Source organism: Python bivittatus, unplaced genomic scaffold (assembly GCF_059951505.1).
Source record: "Python bivittatus isolate LINGU-HERP-01145 unplaced genomic scaffold, Pbiv_v1 ctg000410_np1212, whole genome shotgun sequence".
Lineage (NCBI taxonomy): Eukaryota > Metazoa > Chordata > Lepidosauria > Squamata > Pythonidae > Python > Python bivittatus.
Window position 1 is genome coordinate 1,205,793 of NW_028277067.1, and position 24,824 is coordinate 1,230,616.

The 24,824-nt window shown below is 42.5% G+C and overlaps 2 protein-coding genes across 14 annotated transcripts in view; both read right to left on the reverse strand.

Annotated features, from left to right (window-relative positions):
- The window catches only part of ARHGAP27 (Rho GTPase activating protein 27), a 55,737-nt gene extending 52,714 nt beyond the window's left edge, over window positions 1-3,023 (reverse strand). Inside the window, exon 1 of one of the 2 annotated variants that reach the window (XM_007429836.4) lies at window positions 2,308-3,023. The gene's annotated coding sequence lies outside the window, so the exon portion shown is untranslated. The remainder of the gene's footprint in view (window positions 1-2,307) is intronic. The other variant, XM_088143330.1, reaches the window with a different exon arrangement.
- A 4,611-nt stretch (window positions 3,024-7,634) lies between these two features.
- The window catches only part of PLEKHM1 (pleckstrin homology and RUN domain containing M1), a 29,562-nt gene continuing 12,372 nt past the window's right edge, over window positions 7,635-24,824 (reverse strand). For 5 of the 12 annotated variants that reach the window (XM_088143337.1, XM_007429834.3, XM_007429835.3 and 2 more), the window contains exons 3-12: window positions 23,550-23,791; window positions 22,554-23,192; window positions 21,259-21,679; window positions 19,171-19,411; window positions 18,078-18,995; window positions 16,116-16,261; window positions 15,162-15,355; window positions 14,098-14,161; window positions 12,636-12,793; window positions 7,635-8,434 (exon numbers count right to left, since the gene is read on the reverse strand). In XM_088143337.1, coding sequence (XP_087999463.1) covers window positions 8,323-8,434; window positions 12,636-12,793; window positions 14,098-14,161; window positions 15,162-15,355; window positions 16,116-16,261; window positions 18,078-18,995; window positions 19,171-19,411; window positions 21,259-21,679; window positions 22,554-23,192; window positions 23,550-23,791 — 3,135 coding nt within the window. In that variant the 3' untranslated portion in view covers window positions 7,635-8,322. Of the gene's footprint in view, window positions 8,435-12,635; window positions 12,794-14,021; window positions 14,385-15,161; window positions 15,356-16,115; window positions 16,262-18,077; window positions 18,996-19,170; window positions 19,412-21,258; window positions 21,680-22,553; window positions 23,193-23,549; window positions 23,792-24,824 lie in introns of those variants that run through there. The other 7 variants (XM_088143339.1, XM_025167709.2, XM_025167711.2 and 4 more) reach the window with 3 other exon arrangements.

The window sequence follows — 24,824 nt, forward strand, 5'->3', positions numbered from 1 at the left end:
AACATTGAAGTTAGAAGTAGAAGCAGAAGTATTAATCACTTCTCCATAGAGCAGGGTTTCTCAACCTCAGTAGCTTTAAGATATACGGACTTCAACTCCCAGAATTCCCCAGCCAGCCATGATGTCTGCATGCATGCTGGCTGGGGAATTCTAGAGTTGAAGTCCACACATATTAAAATTGATAAGGTTGAGAAACCCTGCCATAGGGGAAGGTTACTGATAGCAAACACTGCTTTCCTTGTATTGCTTTGTTAGTTTCATCAAATAATGAAGTGAAATTGCCTAATGTGGAGACAGAAAACACATGCCTTCAAATGGGGAAATTAAAGAAAGAAATAGTTCTGTATTGCTGGGGTAAAAATAAATTAGTAAACATACTCAGGCTTGAAAGTTACAGAAAATGTACAGTCATATACAAAAATAACTCTTTAAGCACTTATCTAACAGCCAGATTTATAAGAAAAGTGCTTAAAGTACATACAATGGATACCACCAGTTATGCATTGTTGCTCACAAGGAATTTATTCCCTTGCTTTATTGTCTACATCAAGTATTTCTCAACCTTGGCAACTTGAAGACGTGTGGACTTCAACTCCCAGAATTCCCCAGCCCAGTTGCCAAGGTTGAGAAACACTGACTGATTCCTGATACTCGATTTGAGTATCTCCTGGAAAAAATGCTTTTCTTTCCTAGTCGAAAACCTCGCAACTTCGGTACTGGAAAACACAGCTTCTATCTATCCTGGATCATTTATCCAGAGGAAAGATGGTCTTGATCCCCACACAGTAACGTTTCCCCATTATTTGTGTGAACCCATTATTTCCCAGGAAAACCTAAGCAATTAACCACATGTCTGGGCTCCTCACTTATTCAGTGAGGAGGAAAAGGTTCTCTGCACATGTACAAAGACACACCCCTGGAAGGCTGGAATGTTAAAAATGTATCTGGCTAACTGCTGGTGCAAAGTCAGGTTTATACTCAGTACTTGAACAGCAATACAGCCTATTTCACTACAGCTACTGCACTTGGCCCAGAATAATGTCTGTTGCTCAGAGTAAAAGAACAAGTAGTACAGAGAGGCCTTGCCTGAGTACAAGGTTTGGTATTCAGGAACATGCTTCCCCTGACATGATGAAAAATATGATGAGGTATTATTAAATCAAAGACCAGCAATTATTGCCCATGCCACCAAAACAGATTTATTATTTAGTTCAGCAGTTCTGAACTAGGGGCCATATGGCTCCTTTGGGGCCCTAGGATATTTCAAGGGAGTCACAGGTGAAAAACATGTAACTGGGGGGCCATGGCATGTGCCAAGGGGACCACAGAAAAGCAAAATGTATTATGCTGCAAATACTATCTTTATTATAAATAGAAACATATATTCTATTTACACAGTGTGCAAGTGGCAATCCTTATCACTGGCAATGGGAACTGAACAGGGGGCCCTAGGAGAAAAACGTCAAAAAGGGGCCATGGGCGAAAAAAGGTCAAGAAACACTGATTTAGTCAATCAAGTGCAAAAGTATCAGTGGCTGCTAGACAAGAGGGCTTGGAGAGGAATTACCAAAATGTCTTTTCTTTCTAGACTTTGGGGAGAAACTTCCTGGGAAGGTCTTTGGTTTTCTACCCTGCTGTGGTTGCAATTGTTGCCTCACCACAGAGCTTGAGGGACTGTGCTCGGATCAACAGGTGCCCCTACATTTTATTTCGTGCTTCCAAAGAGCAGATTGTTGTTTATCGTATTTTACACCTGCAGTAGGGCGGCAGCCTCATTGATCCTAATAGTTTAGAGACAAGGAAAAAGGAAGCCTGGCAAATCTCCCAAGGCCTCAGGGCAACCTTGTGGCTCAGCTGGAATCTGAATCATGGTTTCGTTGCCCTTCACCCCACAGGGTGAATCCCTGACACTCCAGGGATTGATTGGACAGGCCTTGCGGGTCAAAGAGGCCAGACTTTCAAAGAAGGCGCCCTTTATCTACTCTAGCATATCAGCTGAATGCGCTGGGGGCTCTCCTGATGGCAGAGATTAGCAGAAAGCTGTGGGCAAGCAGTTTCCCAACCTTTGCAGTGCATTTCACGCACTGGGCAAAATTCGATTTCTCCAACCCACAAGACAGGCCTGCCCAGACACGCACTGAAGCCTGGAACCAAGCACTCAGAAGCTACAGCTAAGATTCCAGCTGTTAGAGCAATGTTTTGGAAGAGGAGACTCCAGGATCAGTCTCCCATGCTGCCAAATTCCCACCTCAGCTGGCCTCCCCTTGGCCTGCCCCGCTGGGACCCCACCTGTGTCCCTGGTTTTACCTGCTGGTTCACATCTTGCCAGATTTCTCTCCTGTCTCTGGCCACACACTCTGTCCTGCCTCTTCAGGTGTGGCCTGGCTCTTCCTTGTTGATTGTGTCAGGAGCCGCATCAACCCGCCTGGACTTGTGTGTTTGGTCTGAACCTGCCTCTGGTCCTCCTCCCCCACATTAAACTCTGTGAGGATCGGTGGGGAGGAAAATCTCAAAGCAATCGCTCCTCTTGACTTCCTCACGAGAAGAGATTGCAAGTTAAGAAAACAGCAGAAGCTTTGTGGAAAAACGCTCAGGCAAGACGCTCTCCCCTCAGTCCTTCCCTGTTGCAAGCATCCTGAGGCGCGGGGCCCGTGGGAGGATCGAAAGTAGCCATCCTGTCCGGAGCATCACTCTGGGCTCCGAGGGAAGCACTGATGTTAGTCCAGCGTGACAGAGTCAGAAAAACACTGCTGAGGGAAAAGAAACATCAAGGCACTCCGAGCTCACCACGCCCTGCTCTGGGCTGCCTGTTTCATTCAGGTCACATCCAGCCGACACAGGTGTTTACAGCCCCACAGATTTAGACCCCTTGCATTCAAGCCCAAGCCGGGCAACGGGTTTCTCCCACAAATACCTCAGCTAGTTCCCCTTCTTCCCTGTGCCTCTCGCAGTCATGAAGAGGTTGAGTGCCTGAGAAAGCACGCAGAGTGAGTTGGGTGTTCCCATCAGACTGCACTGGATGGAGGAAGGAAGCTTTCCTACTCAGAGGAAGTCTCCTCTAGGCAGCGGTGGGGCGGGGGGAGGCACTGTTTAGTGGGCAGTGACTCACACACGGAGATTGTCTGTCTGCATGTGCACGATTTCCATCCGCCTCAGTATTTCACCTTCCCTAACCTAGCCTGCCTCGAGTCACGGGATCCCAGCATGGAATGAACTGTACTGGGGTCATGCAGCTTTTCCACATCCAGATGACTATTTGCTTAGCCAGAAACGAAAGGAAGGCAACCGGCTGCCTCTCGTGCTTGTTATTGTTACAGGACAGTCCACCGGTGCTTTTGGAAAACAAGAGCATGTGCAGGGTGGATTTTTACACATGATGCAAAAAGCGGTCCTGTTCTGGTAGCAAAGGCTAGAGATTTTTCCACCCCCATTTTCTCAGCAGTGGCCAAGACAGTGGATGTGTGGAACGGGCTATGGCTGTACACTGGGAAGTTTTGTATTTATGTATTTCTTCAGTCTTTTCCCCCCCTTAACTGCTCCTCTTTGCTCCATGAACATGTAAAGCAATTTACATACAAAAAGAATGAATGTATACGACAGCCTTTCCCACCTTGGGCATCTAACCCAGCCTTCACAGTAATGGCCCTGCCGGCAGGGGAATGCTAGTTGACAGAAACCATGAAAAGTTAAAATCCAAACTCCCTGAAGGCAACATCTCTACTAAGTCTGTTGAAGACAGAGTGTTCCTGTATTAGATTAGGCTACCTTATCTGAGCTGCAGGAAGTTAAGTTCTGTATATCTCTTTGCAGCCATCTATTGGCTATTTAAATGTTTGCAACTGAGACGTTGTGGCCTACTCTAGCAGTCTTTGGAAGCATGCTGGGAAGGAGATATATAACACTGGAGGGTGGAATTTAAATTAAATAAATAGCATAAGAGAAACAAACTGAAGGCAGATTAAATGGAATTGTGAGGAATATGTCAGTTCCAGAATCACCTACAAAAATCAAGCTCAAACCATTTGATAATAAACAAGCAGCAGGATAAAAGCAATGCTGGAAACGATTCCATTTCAGGTGAAAGGAAGTTTCCCAACAAGGCTTTTATAGTACATTCAGCCTGCATTTTGTACTGTATATCCTCTGCTGTGTCTCATAGCATCAAACTGTAATGCTGGCTGTGAAATGTCTCCAGGGACGTTGCCTTGAAACGGTTGGGTGGAGAATGCAGTTTGTGCTCAGGTTTTTATTGGCAGCCATGTGAAGAGTCACAGAGGAAATCTTCGTTCTAGCCAGTTTATGGTGCTTTGCTTGCACCCTGGGAACAGGGCTGGCTCATCTCTGAAAGACTTGCTTGTTCTCTGCTTGTAGTACACTTGCAGCTAGGACTCTGTAGCCTTCTTCAACCTGGTAGCCTCCCGATATTACAGGTTCACTGATTCCCAGCCAGATGGATCTAATCTCCAGTTTCCAGTTTTAGCCTGCATACCATTTTCAGTACAGCAATAAAAAGTTCCAGCCCAGCCTTAAGAGGCATTTCCTCCAGTCTGCACCCACAAACTTCACTTCCTGTCTATATTTGTTTGGCAGGTGTTGTCATTAAAACCACATCATCTTGCCAGCTAACACAATGCTGTATGAAGCCAATATTAATAAATGCTTCTTTGTATTCCCCAAACTCTTCATATTATTTAATAGCAAAAATGTGGCATTTTCCAAATGCTTATTTGGGTATCTCTCTGTTAAAAGTAGACTTGCTGTCATGACAGTAACACGGAACTGCTAAAAGTGCAGTTGCCTTCAAACTGAGCTCAACTTCTAGTGCCGTCATGGATGCGCCCACATTGTTTTCAAGCAATGCCATGGAAGTGGTTTGTCACTGCCTGCTTTCTGAGCTTTTTTCTCCCAACTTCTCTGTCTAGTCTACAGTCCTGGTATTTTTAGCAGTCTCCCATGCAGGTCCAGCTCTGCTTAGCTTTTCAAACCAGCTGAAGTCAGCTAGATACTGCCACTTTAACAGACAAATTATCTTTGCTGTCCCTGAAATTTGCTGTCACTTCCCAGGGACATTATCTAGCATGCAATATTTCTCAGATTTTAGCTTTTATCACAAAGTCTAATTTTTTCCCCTGTGTGTTCCATAATTTCACAGGCTACTTTGGAGACTTCTTCCTAACTAGGTAATATTGAGTCTTATCCACATATACAAGGATCACCCTCCCCCCTGCAGTGTTTCTCAGTCTCAGCAACTTTAAGATGTGTGGACTTCAACTCCCAGAATTCCCCAGCCAGCATGCTTGGAGGTCCACACGTCTTAAAGTTGCTAACTGTAACCTAAGGGAAACACTGACCTATGCAATGGGTCTATTTGATTGCCTGTCCCAATTAACTCTCTGATGCAATTTCAGTTTAAAAACTGAAGTTGTAAGCAGATCAACCACTTTTGCAGATAGAGCAGGGTGGGCAAGCTTTTGTGAGGCAAGGGCCACTTTGCTGTTGAGTGGCAATCTAGGGGATGAAAGAGATGTGGCAGGAAAAGAATTGTGGGCAAGTATTGATGGGAATAAGTGAACAATCAAACCCCTTGCCCCAAACATACATCCCCTTTATTGAAACAAAACAAAATAGCAGAATGTTGTTCCTGTTTTGCCTGCCACTAGTGATAAAATGACATCCAAATAGTTTTTTCCTGACAGCAGATAAATTCACACATTCAGGTTTTGCAAACTTTTATTAACCAACCACTCAGTCACATAAATATTGCACAGATGTCATGTAGAATGCATTCAAAGATACCCTTCTTGTGAGTTATGGCATCAGTACATAATGACCAAAATAAGTGGCCAAAACTCACCAGCCAGCAAAAACCTTTTGGTGGGAAAAAAAGGAACAAGAGCCAAATAACAAGAGAGTCATTATTAGAGCAGTTTCTCACCAATGAATTTGGGGCGTGTGATGTGCAGCCTGTGGATTACCTAATACAAGCAGTCCCCAGTTTAAGAACAAGTTCCATTCCCAAAGTCTGTCCTTAAGTCAAATTTGTATGTAAGCCGGAACAGTATTACTGTATAATACTGTATAAGTCGTATTGTGTAATGAACTCGAACCATTGTGCATTTAACTTGAATCATTGTGTATTTAACTCGAATTTTGCTACAATAGACTCCATTCTTAACTATGGGTTGTCTGTGAACTGGGCATTCTTAACCCAGGGACAACCTGCACTGCTTTAGAAAAACTGATTCTTTTTACTGTTTTGGGATATAATTTAATTATTGGTGCAGATTGGCAACATATACTAATCAATTTTGACATCCATACTCCATTTGGGAGTCCTTTTCATAGAAAGTCAACTAAAATATTGATATAAAATAATTGACTGCTCAATTCTCAATGTATCTTCCTCTCTCTTTCCTGGAAGAACTGGAAAATTTGTCCCAACAATTAACTCTGCAATACAACAGTAAAAGCAACTTTGGAACTAAATTTAAACACATGATCTAACTACGGGAGTGGAACAAGTAACTTGAGTGTCTTGTACATAGGAACATCTGTGGAAAAGTATCTTTTTCTCTGCTGTTTCCTTTGACTCAAAATTAAAGTTAATACAGTAAATTGATTATTTTGTGTCTTAAGGATCCTATTTTGAGAAAATTGTACTCCAAGAACAAGATGTTGATAGTGCAACACTGAACTGGAACCCCGACTTGTATCATGTGGTCATGTATCAGATGGCATTCCCTGTTTCTTGACTGAAGTTATGTAATTAGCTTTGCTTTATGGAAAAAGGGAAGTTTATAGAAATACATATCTTTTTAAATTACATTGCATCTTTTAAAATTACATGGGTGATCACGGGGGAAAGAGCAGAAATTTTGTTATGTCCATGATGATGCCATCATGCAAATGCTGAAAATGATGTACTTGTGTCAGATGTTCTGATGCAAGTACATAATCACAGCTTTTGAGTCATTACATCGTGACTTCATTTTCATTTCATCACAGGTTGCTACTTTTGTTGCCTTTAGAGACCCGTTGGAATGGGCATGGCCAATGTTTTCAGGCTTTGTTAAGGCTTTAAGTACATTTCTCATCACAAATAACCCATCAATTCTTCCAGATTCACAGATTTTAAGAGGCAAAATATGTGCCTTATACCTCTGGAAATCTTTGTCCATCTGTTTTACTACAATCCCCCTCTAAGAGAATGCATTCCCTGCTGGGAATGAACACCACCATCTGCCTGGGGCTCTGAGCACGTGCAGGGACCTGTTTTCTTGGTCATGCTAGTGATTATGGGGTATATTTCTCAGCTGCTATGTATTTTAATTTTTGCATTGTTGTAATTGTTTTTATTTGAATTTTGTTTACCACCCAGAGTCAATGTTGAGATGGGCAGCTATACAAAATGAATGAATGAATGAATGAATGAATGAATGAATGAATGAATGAATGAATGAATGAAGGCTCCTCCCAGTTACAGGCTTCAACTTTTCCTCCTCAGTGTTATTAAGATATTCTGTGGAACATCTTCCTGAATACACCATGTTATTTATCTCTCTGTGAACATAAACCTACAAGAAGTCAACAGTCAGTATGCAAATAAGCTGTTGTGCAGAAGTAACAGACTCATAAAAGAAATCAGTTATTTATTAAATAAAGTTAATTATCTGCATAGGAGAATTAAAGAAAAGAATTAAAAATCACATTTGGAATACACGGACTTAGCATTAAAAAAAAGGAACAGAAGAATGGTAGCTTATTTATAAGAAGGTCACTTTGCTTGAGGAGGACACCCAGGATGGAATGCATTTCTAAAGAATGCAGCAGCCATTTTGGCACAGGACATTTCAATAGTAGTCTGTAAAGTGCAGAAGGCACGAGAATTCTGCTGCAAAGTGCATCAGTTAAAAACAAAACAAAACTCCCTTTCTCTGGCAATGTAAATCAAGATGCATCCACTACAATTCGGTCTCCTTGGGAGTCCTTGCTACACATCTCTTTAATATATCCAGTATTCACCAAATTTAAGGACAAGGATGAATTTGCTGGGAAGGCAAGAGTGAATGAAGATTAATGGCAGCAATAGGTCAGTTCAAGGAAGCATCTCTGTGGGTTCCTTCCCCAGAGCTGACGGCGAGGTTGTACTGGTTGCTGTAGGGCTACAACCCAGATGGAAGAAAGTCTGTGGCTGGCAGTGCCCTTCCACTGCTCCTAAGCGTCTGCCCATTAAGCCCTTTTCCCAATTGCCTTCTGGAGTACCCCAAAATCTTATCCAACTCCAGACTCTTATCCAGAGGACTGATACAGCTGAGACCATTTCTAAAGGGATTCTTGCAGTTGCTGGTGGTATTTCTGCCGGCGGACACAACGAGGACAGAAACTGGTATTTGCCTGGCAACCACTGTGGAAGACGGTCTTGCACTCACTACACCTGTAAGAGAAATAGGCAGATCAATTCTAGAAGCAAGCCATCATCTGTGAGCAGTAAGCTACTTGAGAAGGTCACATTAGTGCTCAATAGCCAAGTTGGAGTTGTAGTCCAATACAGCTGGAAGGCATTAGATATTCTCATCCAGCGCTGTTGGCTCCAAGGGCCAGCCTCCCTCTTGGAATATCTTTGTATGTCAAGCATGAAATATAGCAACTGGAACTACAAGTAAAGTGGTTGTGTCCCTGCTGCCAGTCCTCCTCAATGGGACTCTTGGAAACAACTTTCCATTCACAGATTCCAATTCTCTACCAGGACAAAAAAGGCTGAAGAACTGTGCTTTTCTCCCTAGGTACTCAGAGATCATTCCTCAGGAGAGGGCAGAGAGCTGTATGTACAACATACATTGCACATACTGGTCCCAGATTCTGTCCCAGCCATCATCAGTTCCAAAGGAACCAGAGAGCAGATAATTGGAAAGAGGCCCTAAGGAGCAGGTCAAAGCAGAAAAGGCAGGGTCTAGGATTGTAGACAGCCTGCCAAAGCCTTGGGTATGATGCTGAGGCCTCCAAAGTTATCAAATTGCATTTTTTAACATGGCATAAGGGGAAAGATATTAAGTAGGTAACTGGAGATTCACTACATTAGTTAGAATTCATTTTAATTACATTAGACATGGAAATAAAACGTGATGGCATTTAATTTTGGTTATTTTTGGGAGCACAGAAAGTTGCACCCTCCTGGTTTGGATTAGGTCAGTGTTTTTCAAACTTGGCAACTTTAATATGTGTGGACTTCAATTCCTAGAACTCCCCGGCCAAAATGCTGGGAGTTGAAGTCCACACACCTTAAAGTTGCCAAGTTTGAAAAGCAGTGGATTAGGTGGTTAAGTAATTTCACTAGCTATAAGGCAACTTTTAAAGCTAGTTTACAGACAGAGGGTTAGAAGTTAGGTTGTTCTACATCTGTCTCTTTCTTCATGTTTAGACTTATATAGGCTTGCATGTTGCTTTAGCTTTTTTGCCTCTGGGACTTCTTCCTCTGCCTGACAGCTAAGAAGGGGTTTTGAGATTACTTCCTGGGTTGAAGCTTCTGTTTATTAAGGCAACAGATCATCACTGCCTGTCATTCCAGAGGCTACACCTCAAATGATGGTGAATACTCTTGCTTGACTTTGCTGGCCACTGTATGTGGGTGTCTCGGTGGCTGGCTAGGTGTGCACAAGCAAATGATCCCTGGCTGCCACCTGGGCAGGATGATGATTCAGGAAGTGCCTGCCGCTGCTGCTGCCAGAATCAGAAAACTCCCTAGAGCTACTGTCAGGAGACTTCCAGGCACATCCTGTTTCACAGGGTAAATTGCCTGACTCAGGCAGCAGGAAGTCAGTTCGTCTGAGCTTGGAGGCACTCTTCCTGCTCTGATACACAGCAAAAAGGAAACGTTGGCAATGTTTGTGATAGGCATGTGTGTGGTTGCATTGCTATAGCTTTGGGGGATGAACAATTATATGTAAAGGCTACAAAGGCAGAGCCGGTGACTGAAATCTTTTTAGGATCCTGTCTCATAGAAGGCGGATCTCTATGGCACTGTGATGTGCCTTTCTCAGCCTTCTTCTGATTGCCTTCCCCAACTTGGACACCCTCTGGATGTGCTATGTTACTGCTTACATAATCTTAAGCTAGTGGGCCAAAGTCTTGCCAAGCTGGAAAAGGATGTCCTACAGTCACAGACCTGGAAAAAACACGGTGGACTAAGGCTACTCTATGACTCCTAACTTTTCATATTTCCTCAATAATCTCTCTGTCAAAGGGCCTGGCCCCCACTAGAACAAAGAAACCTTTTCTAAGAAGGACATTTATATATTTACAAGCATTCTGTTACTTATCATTATGGTAAGTTTCAAGGACTTCATTAAAATTTCAATTAATTATCCTGGGTCCTACCTAGACTAGATCTGACTGTGCTACATAAATGAATGAAAGGATGGATGGATGGATTTATTTATTTAAAGAATTTATATGGCTGCCCACCTCGGACAATGCAACTCTGTGAGGCTTACAAAAAAAAAAAAAAAACTCAACTAAAATAAAACCACAATGAACAGCAATAATTGGTAGTATGCAACCTGGCTCACATTTGTACCCTCTTCCGATGGGAACATACACACCCTGGCCCAATGAAATGACCATGTTTTTAAAGTCTTCCTAAAGGCCATCAGGATTAGGGCCAACTGAACATCCTGTGAGGCAGGGGGTTGGGGGAGAGATCATACCAAAGGCCAGGCACTGCTACTAAGAAGGCATGCCATCTAGGCCCCATCAGATGGCACAGCTTCAAAGAGGGGTCCCAATGTGTGCCTACCCTATTAGAACAAGTGGAACAGGCAGCTCTCCTTAGGGAGATGCAGTGCCACAGATAACCCAGTCCTGTGCAAACCCTAGGATTGAAAGCCACCTCCTTATGTTCTATCATGGTGAGCTCCAAGATATGGTGAATATACAGTTGTGTGAAAAAGAAAGTACACCCTCTTTGAGTTCTGCATATCAGGTTTTACGTATCAGGACATAATAAAAATCATCTGGTCCTTAGCAATTCTAAGAGTAGGTAAATACAACCTCAGATGAACAACACCACATGACATATTACACCATGTCATCATTTATTTTACAAAAAGCAAGCCAAAATGGAGAAGCCATGTGTGAAAAACTAAGTACACCCTTACTTCTCCCATAGGTATGAATAAGCTAGGTAGCAGCCAGGTGCTGCTAATCAAATGTCCTTGATCAATTATCATCAGCAAGTATGACTACCTCTATAAAAGCCAAAATTTTAGGAGTTTGCTGGTCTCAAGCATTGAGGTGTGTGTTAACACAATGCCAAAGAGTAAAGACATCAGTAATGATCTTAGAGAAGCAATTGTTGCTGCCCATCAATCTGGGAAGGGTTATAAGGCCATTTCCAAACAATTTAAAGTCCATCATTCTACAGTGAGGAAGATTCTTCACAAGTGGAAAACATTCAAGACATTTGCCAATCTTCCCAGGCGTGGACGTCCCAGCAAATTCATTCCAAGGTGAGACCGTGCAATGCTCAGAGAAATTGCAAAAAATCCAAGAGTTACATCTCAGACTCTGCAGGCTTCAGTTAGCATGTTAAATGTTAAAGTTCATGACAGTACAATTAGAAAAAGACTGAACAAGTATGGTTTGTTTGGAAGAGCTGCCAGGAGAAAGCTTCTTCTTTCTAAAAACAACATGGCAGCACGGCTTAGGTTTGCAAAGTTGCATCTGAACAAATCACAAGACTTCTGGAACACTGTCCTTTGGACAGACGAGACCAAAGTGGAGATGTTTGGCCATAATGCAAAGCGCCACGTTTGGCGAAAACCAAACACAGCATATCAGCACAAACATCTCATATCAACCGTCAAACACGGTGGTGGAGGGGTGATGATTTGGACTTGTTTTGCAGCCACAGGGCCTGGGCACCTTGCAGTCATTGAGTTGACCATGAACTCCTCTGTATACCAAAGTATTCTAGAGTCAAATCTGAGGCCATCTGTCTGACAACTAAAGCTTGGCCGACACTGGGTCATGCAACAGGACAATGATCCCAAGCACACCAGCAAATCTACAACAGAATGGCTGAAAAAGAAAAGAATCAAGGTGTTGCAATGGCCCAGTCAAAGTCCAGACCTCAATCCGATTGAAATGCTGTGGCGGGACCTCAAGAGAGCTGTGCATAAATGAATGCCCACAAACCTCAATGAACTGAACCAATGTTGCAAAGAAAAGAGGGCCAAAATTCCTCCACAATGATGTGAGAGACTGATAAAGTCATACAAAAAACGATTACTTCAAGTTATTGCTGCTAAAGGTGGTTCTACAAGCTATTGAATCATAAACTGTACTTAGTTTTTCACACATGGCTTCTCCATTTTGGCTTTCTTTTTGTAAAATAATTGATGACATGGTGTAAAATGTCATGTGTTGTTGTTCATCTGAGGTTGTATTTACCTACTCTTAGAACTGTTAAGGACCAGATGATTTTTATTATGTCCTGATACGTAAAACCACAGAACTCAAAGAGGGTGTACTTTCTTTTTCACACTACTGTATACAGGAGAACTCAATTTTATTTATTTTTTCTTTAAAACGTGTATTCAAATCTAGAGGAAGAGAGACATAGGGCAAGTAATACTCACCTGGTGGTTGTATCAAATTCAAAGGGAAAGATGATGTCATTTTTGTTGCATATTTGGCAGATGAAGCCCCTCTGAGTACAAAGGTCACAACTGTAGACATGGTGGGAGGCAAATTGGATCAGTGACTGGAGAAAAGCTTCAAACACACCGTCTGATATCTAAGAAGAGAGAAGGGCCATAAGCAGCTGGTGGGGAGGAGGGAAACTACTGTACTTCTACTTTTGTTTTTACAGGAATTCTCAAAATATGGAACAGCATTTAAAAACAGCATGACAACCTCTGTCATTCAGCAAAAAAAAGGCCAAGGCCCCTGTGATGCCAATCTGATTTAAAACTCTTCAGCATGGAACAGCTGGTTTTGCACCCAGGTTTGATCGATGCCCAAACCCGAATACGTGTGTTTCGTAAGTTTTGGTTCATGCACAAAATTAAATAGACTTGCTTTGCAATGTATATGGTTGTGTCCGGGCAGAAGTGGTTTGGAGATGGTTAGGTACAGGAATATGGAATGGACACTGGCAGCAACTGATGGCTGGCAGGGAAGGGATGGTGCTGAGAAGATCAGCGAGGGGGTGGGCAGGATATGCCATGGTAGATAACTATTCCTTACAGCTAAGACTATCACAATAAGAAACAGGCGCACAGATACGTTACATTGGCAGTGACAGCCAACAGGAGGGAGGTAAGGGAAAGTACAGGAAGGATCATGGGCGGGGGGTGGGTGGGCAGACCAGTGAGACATGTTGTGCTTGGACACTGGCAGCAGCAGCAGCAGCAGGGGAGGCAAGCAAGGGAAGGCGCTGGAAAGATGGGAGGGGTTGAGGGCAGTGGGACATACTATATTGAGAGTTAAGGAAGAAAGGAAGGGTGAACGTGCCCTTCTTGTCCTGTAAAAGATTTTGGCATCCCTCCAGATTTTGTTTCATCCAAACCCCAGAGGAACTAAAAAAAAGTGCTGGGTTTTGTTTCTGCTGAACTGATCCAAAATGATTTGACAGAACTTCTGGAACACAGCAAAATTCGTTCTGAGTTTGAAACAACTTAGATTTTCCGTTTTGTGCATTCCTATGTTTAAGCATTTCAGCAGGTGTTAATGCAGATCCAGTGCAGGTAACAAAGAATTTGCAACGCACAGAACTAGGAGAAAGAACTGACGCACAGGATACATATTGGGTAGAGAATTCATGGAGAGTTTAGCTGTCTGTTTGCAATACTGTTCAGAAAGGGCAAAGAAAAACATTGCCTCTGAACATGCACAGACCAACTTTCAAGGGCTTTTTGCTTCCTGCTCTGCACTGACTGCTGCAACATCTCACGGTGGGTAAAATAATTTGTATGGGGGTTTGCTAAGTTGTGATTGTGGGGAATCTGGTTTAGAGGGCAAAGGGATGGGTAACATTTTCTTGAGCTGAATTTCCACCTGCCTCAAAATTGAAAAGCTTCTTCTCGCTAGATCTCCTACCTGCCTCAGGTCAGCCACACTGTATTTATGGGGACACTCCAGGAGGTAGTGCCGGTGGTCAAGCCTTCAAAGAACAAAATCATTAGTGAGAGTTTATTAAAATTTGTTGTCCACAGCATCCCAGGAGTTTTATAGGACATAGAAGAAATACAACCCTGATGAGACAACAAGGACTCTTAAATGCTTCTTGCTCCATTTCTGCACACAAGCTGGTCTCTCTTGGCTGTTTCATCCATTCTTCTTTTACTGCGTGCCTCTCTTCCCCACTCCCTGCTTCCATCAAACCACTGTAACACAAGATACTTTTTACCTGACCCACGGTTTTTGATCTCAGTTAAAACTGATTCTTACACCATTGCTCTACCCTTTTGCTGGCTTCTCTCCATTTCTCAGGGATCACAGACAACACACTGATGGTACTGAACCATGGCCAAATTGGTTACTGATGCATTGCGATTTTTTTTTTAAATTTTCCAGCAACATTTTTTCTACAATGAGAATTGTAGAAAATGCACATTTTATACATATCAGACTGCACAGGTTTGGGATTAGGAAACTGATAGCTGCAGAGACAACAACACCCCCAGAAGTCTCCTGTGATATCCAACAAAGGCTCCTACCCTCCCAACATGGGGAGATGGAAACAACCTTGCCCTCCTCCTTTTTCTCTCTCTCAGTGCTTCTGGGATCCATTTGGAGCCAGACCAATCTTCAGACAGAAAAAGAGAGAAAAAAGAATAGCTAAAGGCCAGAACTCTTCTATGTCCCAAACAGCCAACACTGAAACAAAAGTAAGGGTACTGCTGCTCTTGCTGACTAACTGTGTGTGAAGAGGGCCTGAGAACGTGCGCATAAAACAACTTCTGTGGAGGCAGCTGTGTCTATCTGATGAATGAATGTGGTGCACTAAGCATTTGTAAGTGGCTGTGTGCATCCATACCCACGTACAATCCCTGACTGATTAGCCAGCATCATTTGTAGCTCTTGGAAGCAGGCAGAGGGCTGGAGTCAATTCAGACTTAATAGATTGATTTGGAGAGGGGCCTCTTATGCCTCTGACTCACCTCTTGCTGATCTCCTTCAGAGCTCCACTGCGACAAAGGACAAGGTAGTCTCCAAGCAGCTTCAGCTGCTCACGTCTCTTGTAGATCTGACTCATTTGGTCTACATGGTCATAGAGGGTTTCATTCACCAGCTTCAGGTCAATCAAGGGTTGATTTCGAATTTGGGCTAGGAATTTCAGGGCCTGGCAACAAATCTAACAGATACAACAAGATGAGAATGTTCTTGTAAAAATCCCTGGGTGACATCTAGGAAAGCAATGCAAAAAAATTATGTAATTTACAAAAGGAAATCCAGATAGTGCAATTCTCATCGGCTCACTTCCTAGTAAGTATTTTCTTATAATTTGGACTGGGGGCTGGGTTTATGTTCTGACAATCTCAAGAGAAATTATACTCTCTCTGTTTACTGAGCTCAGCCATAGGGAATACAAAAAGAAAGCAGAGCAGCAGCTCATGAATTGAAAAATCCTAACCAGAGCACTACCTTGCCCTTAGGAGATTTCACACTTTGGGGTCCCTGCCACCTCCAGCTAGAACAGTGTTTCTCAACCTTAACAATTTTAAGAGGTGTGGACTTCAGGTCCTAGAATTCTCCAGCCAGCACTGGCTGGGGAATTCTGGGAGTTGAAATCCACACATCTTAAAGTTGCTGAGGATGAGAAATGCTGAGGGAGGGAGGAAGGGAGGGAGGAAGGGAGGGAGTCACATTTAACCAGTCTGTTTTGTAAAATCCGCACCTAACTGAGCTAACTTGCAATGCAGGTAGGGCACAAGGGAAGGAAATCCTTAAAGATATTCACAAGCTTTTCTCTTTCATAATGAAGACCACACTCATTTTGTGACCATAGTTGTGCAGCTTTCTCTTGATTTTGGGATTTAAAAGAGACATGAGAGACAATTTCACACACAGGACTTGTGTGCTCTATGCCCCCCTCCCACCATTACTGGGCATACCGGATATCTGGAAAGATCCCAGTTATGAATCAGACGTGAAGGGATCACAGACTCTTCATCCTGGTGGCAATTGTCACAGTAATAGAGGCCAGTGAATGAACACAGCTTAGGCTTCACAAAGGAAAAGCCAATCTGTCTGGAGCAGCCTGGAAAGGAAAGCACAAACTGTAAGGGCATCTCAGACTGCCAGAATCTAACCCCTGACTACTGGAGAACCTTTTGCATTGAGCTAGCCTACTCCCAGCTGCTGGTCTCCAGAGAAGTCAGTGGAGTCCTTGGGGTTCTCTGAGCTTGGTTGTTTTCTTGCAAACACTTCATTACCTGGCTTAGGTAACATCTTCAGTTCTAGAATGGAGTGGGGTTTGGGAGTGGGGGAGTCGAAGAAGTCAGTCTTCAACTCCCATAGTTCATTTGCCTGCTTGGCCACTGACCTTACTAACAGGAGGATATTAGAGCTGAAGTCCAAGATACCCAAAGAGCCTTGGGTGGGAAAGCTAAGAAGCAGCTAACACTCAGCCTTATCCTCTAGATCAAAGTTTCTCAATCTTAGCAACTTTAAGATGTGTGGACTGGCTGGGGAATTCTGGGAGTTGAAGTCTCTAGATACTCCAGGCAAGAAACCTCCTTTCTTCTGTGTTACTTCTTCATTTTTAAGATGAAGAAAACCCAAGGCCAAGAATGTTTTGGAACACATTATTAGCCTATTTGTTACTCTGATTTTAGCTGGGTAAAAATATAATAATGCGTCCCACCCCATGGCTGGAAGGTAAGATAAATCTCTTCAGAAATCAGGAAGTGTTGCCTGACCTTTCATAAAAGGGTAGCCCACTATCAATCACTTGTCTTTATTATCAGATTTACTACTAAAAGTATAACATTTAGATTTTCTCTTGTGTGCTAAAATGTCTTAGGACTTCTCTGGCAAGGAGCAAAATGGATTCCCGGATTTTCTGGTCAATGGAAGTATTCTGAAATTCCTGCACTTCATTGTAAGAGGCTCATCGGCACCATCTTGTTTCTGGAGCCCTATACTGAAGGATTCTTGGACATCTGCCAGTTTACTTCTTCAGATTTATCCAAACTGCAAAAACTGGATATTTGCTGAATTTCAGTCTAATAATTACAGATACAGGAGTAGTTCAATGTGTATCTATAGGAGCAAGGAGAAACTAAAAGCCAAATGTACGTGCAAACAGAGAAAAGTGCAGCCAAGCCACCAGCTGGATTAATCTGTGGTCTATTTAGAGATGACAGTGAAATTATGAACTAGAGAACAATAGCAGCAGCTTGCTTCACAACACATAAGACCTGCCCATCACACATTGTCTGCCCTTCCTACATCCTTCTTCCTGTGTGCTCACAACCTCTGAACTGTAAAAAGACCAGCTTTTCACTGAGCCAGAGATGAGTTCATGCTAATTAAAGAACCCCAAACAAAGTTTCTTCCAATATTCTATGCATGCTCCTTTAAAGTTTTTCAAGTTTTACTTTATCATCTTCTTTGGCAAATAGCCCTGAAAATAAAGTGTGGTTTTGGCATTTATAAAATGAAACAATGCATAAATTACAAAAAACAGAACAATTAGACATTTCAGGACTGCCTCCCCCCGCCATTCCAGCTTAAGAATTTGTTATCTCCATTAGTGAAACTGATATTTGGTCATACCTGGAAGAGATTCATTGAAATAGAGGCCTAAGTTAATAATGACTTGTTTAAGACTTGCACATTCCAATGACTTTCCTCAACACATGATTAAATGTGGAACTATGTTAGAATTAGCACTGTAATGACAAAGGCCACCAACCATCTTGTATCCTAAAATCACCTTAACTACAAAAGAAAACAGGGAGAACTAAAACCCTCAATCTTAGTTGTTTAATTGGAAGAGGAAATATATTTTCACTTATTAAAAAAAAGCTTGAACTAAGTTTTCTTTTTGCAGCCATCCCACACATTCTTACCTGCACATATGAAACTTTGGCAGTCCAGGCCCTTCTCCATGGGGATGGCAACCAGATACTGCAGCAAGTATCCATTCTCCTTAACTGTATTCTTCAGGATTGCCTGTGAATTGCCATCCAGGTTGCCTCCAAGTGTGAGGGCCTCCTCAGCCATTTCCAGGTAGGACATGAGCACCCGGCGGACCAGGTCTCGCCAATCAGCTGCCTCCTCTGCATTCTCAGCTCTCAGCTTCAGCACTGCTTTTGAAGTGATGATCTTGAAAAATGCGGGTCCACCCAGGCTCACATCTGGCAGGATATCTTGGATGGTCTCAATTCCAAAGCTGTTGCTCAGAATCTTTTCATCATTTCTGGCTTTGAAGCATTTCAAGGCTTCTAAGGACAAGGAGAATACGAAAGGGACCCATGCTTTTTCAGCCTCCAAGTACAGGACAGACTCCTTGACTGCATCTAGCTCAGGTGCCAAGGCACATGACCAGTCCAACTCAGTTGGGCCAGTTCCACCATACACCAAGGAAGACAAATCACCGGGCCGTCCACCTGCTGAGAAATCCTCGGGATCCTCCACAGCCTCAGGGCACTCTAGAGTTTCCCACCCTTCATCCTGTTGTGGCCTATACTTTTTCAGGGCCTCATGCAGCCGGTCCAGCCAGTCCTCTGCTTCATCCTGAGAGGCAGCCCGAAGGCACAGTCGTTTGTTGGAAAAGACCAGGTCAAAGCGGCCATCACTGTGAGACCGTCCTAAGGACTCGCATCTCAACAGGGAACAGTTTTCCACACATACTCGCTCCTCACAGTCTACAAATAGCCGCAGCTCTAGAGGGGAGAGCTCACAGAAGAACTGCTTCCAGATGCCCATACCCCCTCGACGTTCCAGGGTCCCCAACTTCAGGAGACCCCGAAATGGATTGGAAAGACCTGCAGGTGGGAAGAGAGAGGAATAGTTGTATTAGGGCACTCTCTAGCATGAATGATGTTTCTGTAAACAGCAAAGAGGATGATGCTTCCATTGCTATAAATTCTGCTAACCACCATACACATCTTTTCCTCCCCTTCCACTTCATCTTTCTTCCTTAGGCAAAACACAAGTTACCTATTTGTCTCCGATGAACAACACTAAAGCCCTTCCGCTCCCTCCCAGGAGACAGTTTGTGTTTGCTGGGCTCTGCGGAGGACACAGAGAGCTCGCCTTGATCAGGGACACTCAACAGCATGGCAGGTTGGCCACTGGCAAGCCTCTCTAGTGAGGTGCTGGGAGAACTGGAGAGGCTTTTTCCTGTTTCCTCAGGAGGGGAAGGAAGGTAAAAATCATCCTCAGTGATCCAGCTTCTTTTCTGTTGGGAAATAACACAAGAAGCAAGATAATATTTGTGCTACTATCCAAACAAGCTATTCTTCTGGCTTGGAGTTTACTGAATTCAAAACAGCTGGGCTGATGCAAGAAAATAATAAATTGCCCTTAGCAGGACAGCCTGCTGTTGTTGCTATCATGGAAGTGCTGTACAAAATGTATGAGCTTTTGACAGAGCTCAGATTTGATGGAACCAAGGCTGAGATGGGAGCAAGAACAGGTGAAAAGAAGGACTACAATGTGAGTAATGGGAAAGGACTGATGGGATGACTCTGAGCTTTACTAGATTAAACAGGAGTAAAATTCAGGGTCGATAATAGCAATATCCTTCTGAGTGCCTTTTACTGCAAGTGTCCAGCAGAGCAGCCATTTTGTAGTTGAGTATTATTTTAAACTTCTTGGGCTGAGAGCTAGCACTAAACACAGGTCATTATTATGACCTGCATTTGGAAGGATTGATCATCTGAAAGGCACTATGATTCAAGCCTACCATTTGAAGCATCAAGAAAAATGGTCAACCAATTTAAACATCCTGATGTAAAAAGAAATGCAGCCTGTGACAAATCAAGCATTTAATTTTTAAATGTCTACTAATTTTGAACAATCGAAACACATACATACACAGAGAGGGAGAAACATAAGCAAAATTGAAATCTGTTTTTTTAATTTTCATATCATCATGAATCATTCTTATAGAAATTTGGGGATGGCTGGGAAAACATTGGACACTATATCTTACAGAGATATTCCATAGTCTTTCTTCTGGATGTCTGCGGAATAGATGGCTGATATTTGGGAAAAGCAATCTGGGCAAGGTGACATCACTTCCTGCTGAGTATGAAACACAGACTGGCTCATAGCCAGGAATGAGGCACTATAGCTAGAGGGAAATGAAGCCAAGGACAGGAAGTTTCGGTGCAGCTGCAGGAAAAGCATTTCCGGAGGTGCAAAGGAACTGCTTCATCAATATCATTCATTCATTGTGAGGCCCCTCACTCGTGAACATGACAGGCTTTGCCACTTCTCATTTTTATAAAAAAAAAACCCTGGTAATCACCAGCTATTGAATATGAAGGCAGGTAAGCCTAACTCCCCAATCCTGGATGGAGTTTATGGATTGTATGGATACCATTACAGTACCTGCCTATTTACATTTTAGTAGATTTGTTTGTATTTTCTATATCTTTTTTTTCTATGCATCTTGGGTTTATGCTAATTTTGTTACTTGATAATGTTTGTTAATCATAATTCAATAAAAACAAATTAAAAAGAAAAAATGAAGGCAGGTAAGATGGCCTCAGGTTTCCAAATAATGAGTTAGCATCCCATAGTGAATAGCAGGCTCAGTCTCCAATGGGATGTTTCAGGGAGATTTTAAAAATTATTTTTTAAAAATTAATGCTTTTCCTAAAGGTTTTTTTTTGGGGGGGGTACTAAAAATTAAAGCCCTATTTTGCATGCACGATGCCCAAACTTTGGCTACATAAACAGCTCTCCAGAAGTTGCTGAACTGTGGCAGAAATACCAGGGGTGGCCAGGGACCACCCTTACTATTTGGGGAGGGTCAAAGGCCTCTCCAGATGAGGTAATGATACAAAATGAGCCAGGATTTTCCTTTGCTTTATCAAGTTTAACAATTCTTTAAACCACGCTAAGCTTATTCTAGGGTTAGACTAAAGTTTTCCATGTTTTCCCCACTTCAAAGTAATGGGGAACCAGGCTGACCATTTTTGGCAATGTTATTACCAATTTTTGGCAATGTGGCCAGAGAGAGCTCCAGTGGCTGCAAAAACAAACAAAACAGAACAGAACAAAACAAGCAATTCTTACAGGACAGACCACTGGTGAGACTGGTGAAAGAAGCTGGTCTGTCCCTGGAAGGCTCCCTTCATAACTACTGACTTCACTCGTCCGGCCTTTAGCTCCTCTCTTGATGTTGCGATGAGTTTGGGACATATCCACAACTTCTTTGGCCACAGGTATTGTGGCTAGCATGGAAGCCTGCTGGACACTGGTACTACTAATAGGTTCTCCAGTCTTGGGTAAATTGGGAAGCTGTGAATTTGTCATCATTGCAGGTGGTGTGACATCAACAGGGCATTTTGCCATTACAGTACGAGGAAGGTGCACAGTGCGGAAACTGGTGGCAGGGCAGGGGTACTCTGGTGGGGAAGACTGAGAGAGGATGTAAGCTTCATGAACTCCTACAGATTCCAAATTTTTCTGTGCTCTGCTAAATTCTGCTAAGACCCTGGAAAGAAAAATAAAAGTTTAAAACATTTGCAAGAGAGAGAACAACAAGTCTCCAGTAATTCCATCTCTCAATGTACCACATGGGGTCCAGTGATAAGGTAATCAAAGATGACTGAGGTTAGTTACATATAATTCAATGTATCGAATAAATGTTAATTCGTCATTTCAAGATCAAAATAAGGTACTTTAACACATGAATAGAATGGATGCATTCTATGTACTGAGTTGGACTACAGGATTAGAATGGAGAAGTTAAGTGTTCATCATACACAGTATTTTGGGAGTGAAGTGAGGCTTCTAGTCATAGGGATAATATATAGGAACTTGGCCATGAGTTCAAATTGTTCCATAGTTGTGGATTTACTGAGTAAATCATTCAGACAAAGCCACAGCTTCCTCAAGCTCTAAAAATAGGACCACTGACAAACTTATAATTGATAAACTCTGACTGTCAGATATATAATGAAACATTAAACACATTCAATGTTTAAGCTTGTAGATAATGTAACATACTGTGAACAAATCCATGCTGCTGTAATGTCACATACAGTAAATGCCAAAAGGAAAATCAGAACAATTGTCATGAATAAAATGGAAAGTCTGTTTAACCAAGGGAGAACCTCACACACAGTCAAAGAGGTAGAAAAATCTCAGAAACAGGATTAATAATAGGAAAAGCAATATTCTATTTGAGGCTTGGAAAAAAGGCAGAAAAGAAATGCAGATTGACTTCCCATACTGATCAGCCAATCACATTATTAAGAGCCCAATAAATGTTATTTTAATGTTATGCTGAATCCCACTGAAAGTCTGCTTTAATGCTTGCAGAGCTAAGATATAATATGGTATATCGCTTTCACCATCATACTCACTCTTGGAGGGACCGGTCCAGGTCTGCTGTTGCTTTTGTTGTGTCAGGTTCAGAGTCATTGGAGATGGGCTCTTCACCCCTGCCAGGGCTGTGGGTGCAGGCAGAATTGGCTGGGAGAACACTGTCAGATCCAAGGCTGGAAGAGAGCTGTGAGGAACCTGTTGTGCTGATGCTCAGGTTGGAAGCTGTGAGTTTATCTGCCTGTTGACTTTTAGGGACAGGCAGGATGGCTGGGTGAGCTTCAACTTCATCAGAGCCAGAAGACTGCGAGAGAGAACTAAGCGATTCCTTTCTTCGAGGTTCCAGCCCCACAAGAGGGTCCAACAGTTCCAAGGCAGGGCAAAGGCCTGACAAGGATAAAGGTGTGATGGTCCACTCATTCAAAACTGCTGACTTATAGGAGAGGTCAAAGGCCAGAGAAGACAAGCCCTGCAGATAGCTGAGGAGAAATTCAACCTCCTCAGTGTCCAGAAGAAGAGCAGGTGAATGGTAATATTCAGAGAGCTGAGCCTTTTCATGAAGCAAGAGTTTTAGGTAACACTCCATCAGGCCATCATTCAGAGCCAGCCTCAACCATGCACGGCAACGCCCCACATCTGTATTGATGAAGTCCAATTGTTCCAGCTCAGAAATTATGTTTCTGAAAAGGAGAAATAGCCAGGAAGGGGAGAACACAACGTCCATTAAAAGGACAGCTCTAAAAAGCAATGGAAAGCAAGGAGGCTACCAATGGATGTGACCACTGGAAAAAGCTGGGTTTGATGCATTCTCTTTTGGTGAAAATACCAGGTGATAAGTGAGCCACACATAATTGTACCATGGGGCTTCTCTATCTACTGAACTTGCATAAGAGGAGACAAGTTCTCTAGAATTTCATACATCAGATGATTTTCTGCACCAAAAAACCTCATTCCTGCATCATATACTCACCCTGTAAATAAACACTGAACACTATTGTAACTTCCCAAATCAAAATTGCAGCATCTCTCAGTCTCACCTGTGCGTGACAGATTTTAGCAGGGCCCAGAACACTGGCTGGGGAAGGCGCCCCCCATGTTTTCTCCCTTTTGCTCCAACTTCTGCTTTGATGTGCTTGGTCTTCAAACCATGCACAAACACGGCCTCCAATACACAGCAAAGTGTATTAGCATCCCGATCATCACTTGTTACAAGAGCATCAGAGGTCACGTAATGCTTCTGCAGGGCCTTGATGGAGTTCACCAGCTGTTTCTTGATTAACTAAAGTAACATAGACACAGGCTGTCTTAGGTTGCACCAAGATTATATAAACTACCCCACTCCCAAATTAATGCTGTGTAAACACTGGCAGATCTCAACTGGTGAATACTGTATTAAGTTCTGGGCAATGCAGTTCAAGAAAGATGCTAAAAAGTTGGAAAAGATATGAAAAATAATAATGCAGCAAAGAAACTGTGTTGTTTGAAATAGACCATCTGCTCCTATGTTGGTGCAGCACTTGTTTGGAAACATTCAAAACTTTGGTCTCAGATAATAAAAATACTTTTTAAAAGTTGTTATATTATGAATTATCCCTTGAAGGAGAAGACAGGAGGCTGATTAAAGACATTTCATAATTAACCCTCAAAGCATCCCTGGCTCTTATTATCTTAAGGCTGATCTTGCCCAAAAGCACTATTTTCAAGATCTACTCTTTTAAACTATGCAATTTGCCTTACTTAATAACTTTTAAAATATCCTATTCAGCAACATGTTTTTACTATAAAGCTTCCCCCTTCCTTCCAAAGTTCCAGTTCAATTCATTCATTTCCTGCTAGTGGAAAACCAGTTATCTGTTTTTACTGACAGCTAATCAGTGGAAAAAAAAGGGGAGGGGGGACTCCATAATTCTGTAATCATCGCTTGACCATGATCTAACTGTTTTGCTTTAAGCTTGATCACAGATACTTTTCATGTCTGCTATTTCATGCCGTAAAGATTATTTTATTTGAGAGTTTACCAGTACTTAATTTTCCTCTGTTCACACTGTGATATTATATTGCAGTGATCAATAATTAATACCAACTATATGCTGCAAATTTAAAACAGTTTTCTTCAATCTGTTGCTCTTCACTACCATAATATTGAAGCCCAATAACATAACAGTGTTGGGTAAAGTGGGTTTAGATGATGAAGATGGACTCTTAAAGGAAAAATAAATGAAGGCATTAATTGGAATGTAAGAAAAATAAAGAAAGAAACACTAGCAACTACCAAAATGTTGTGCTTTGCTTTGAAAATAGGAAGGTGACCC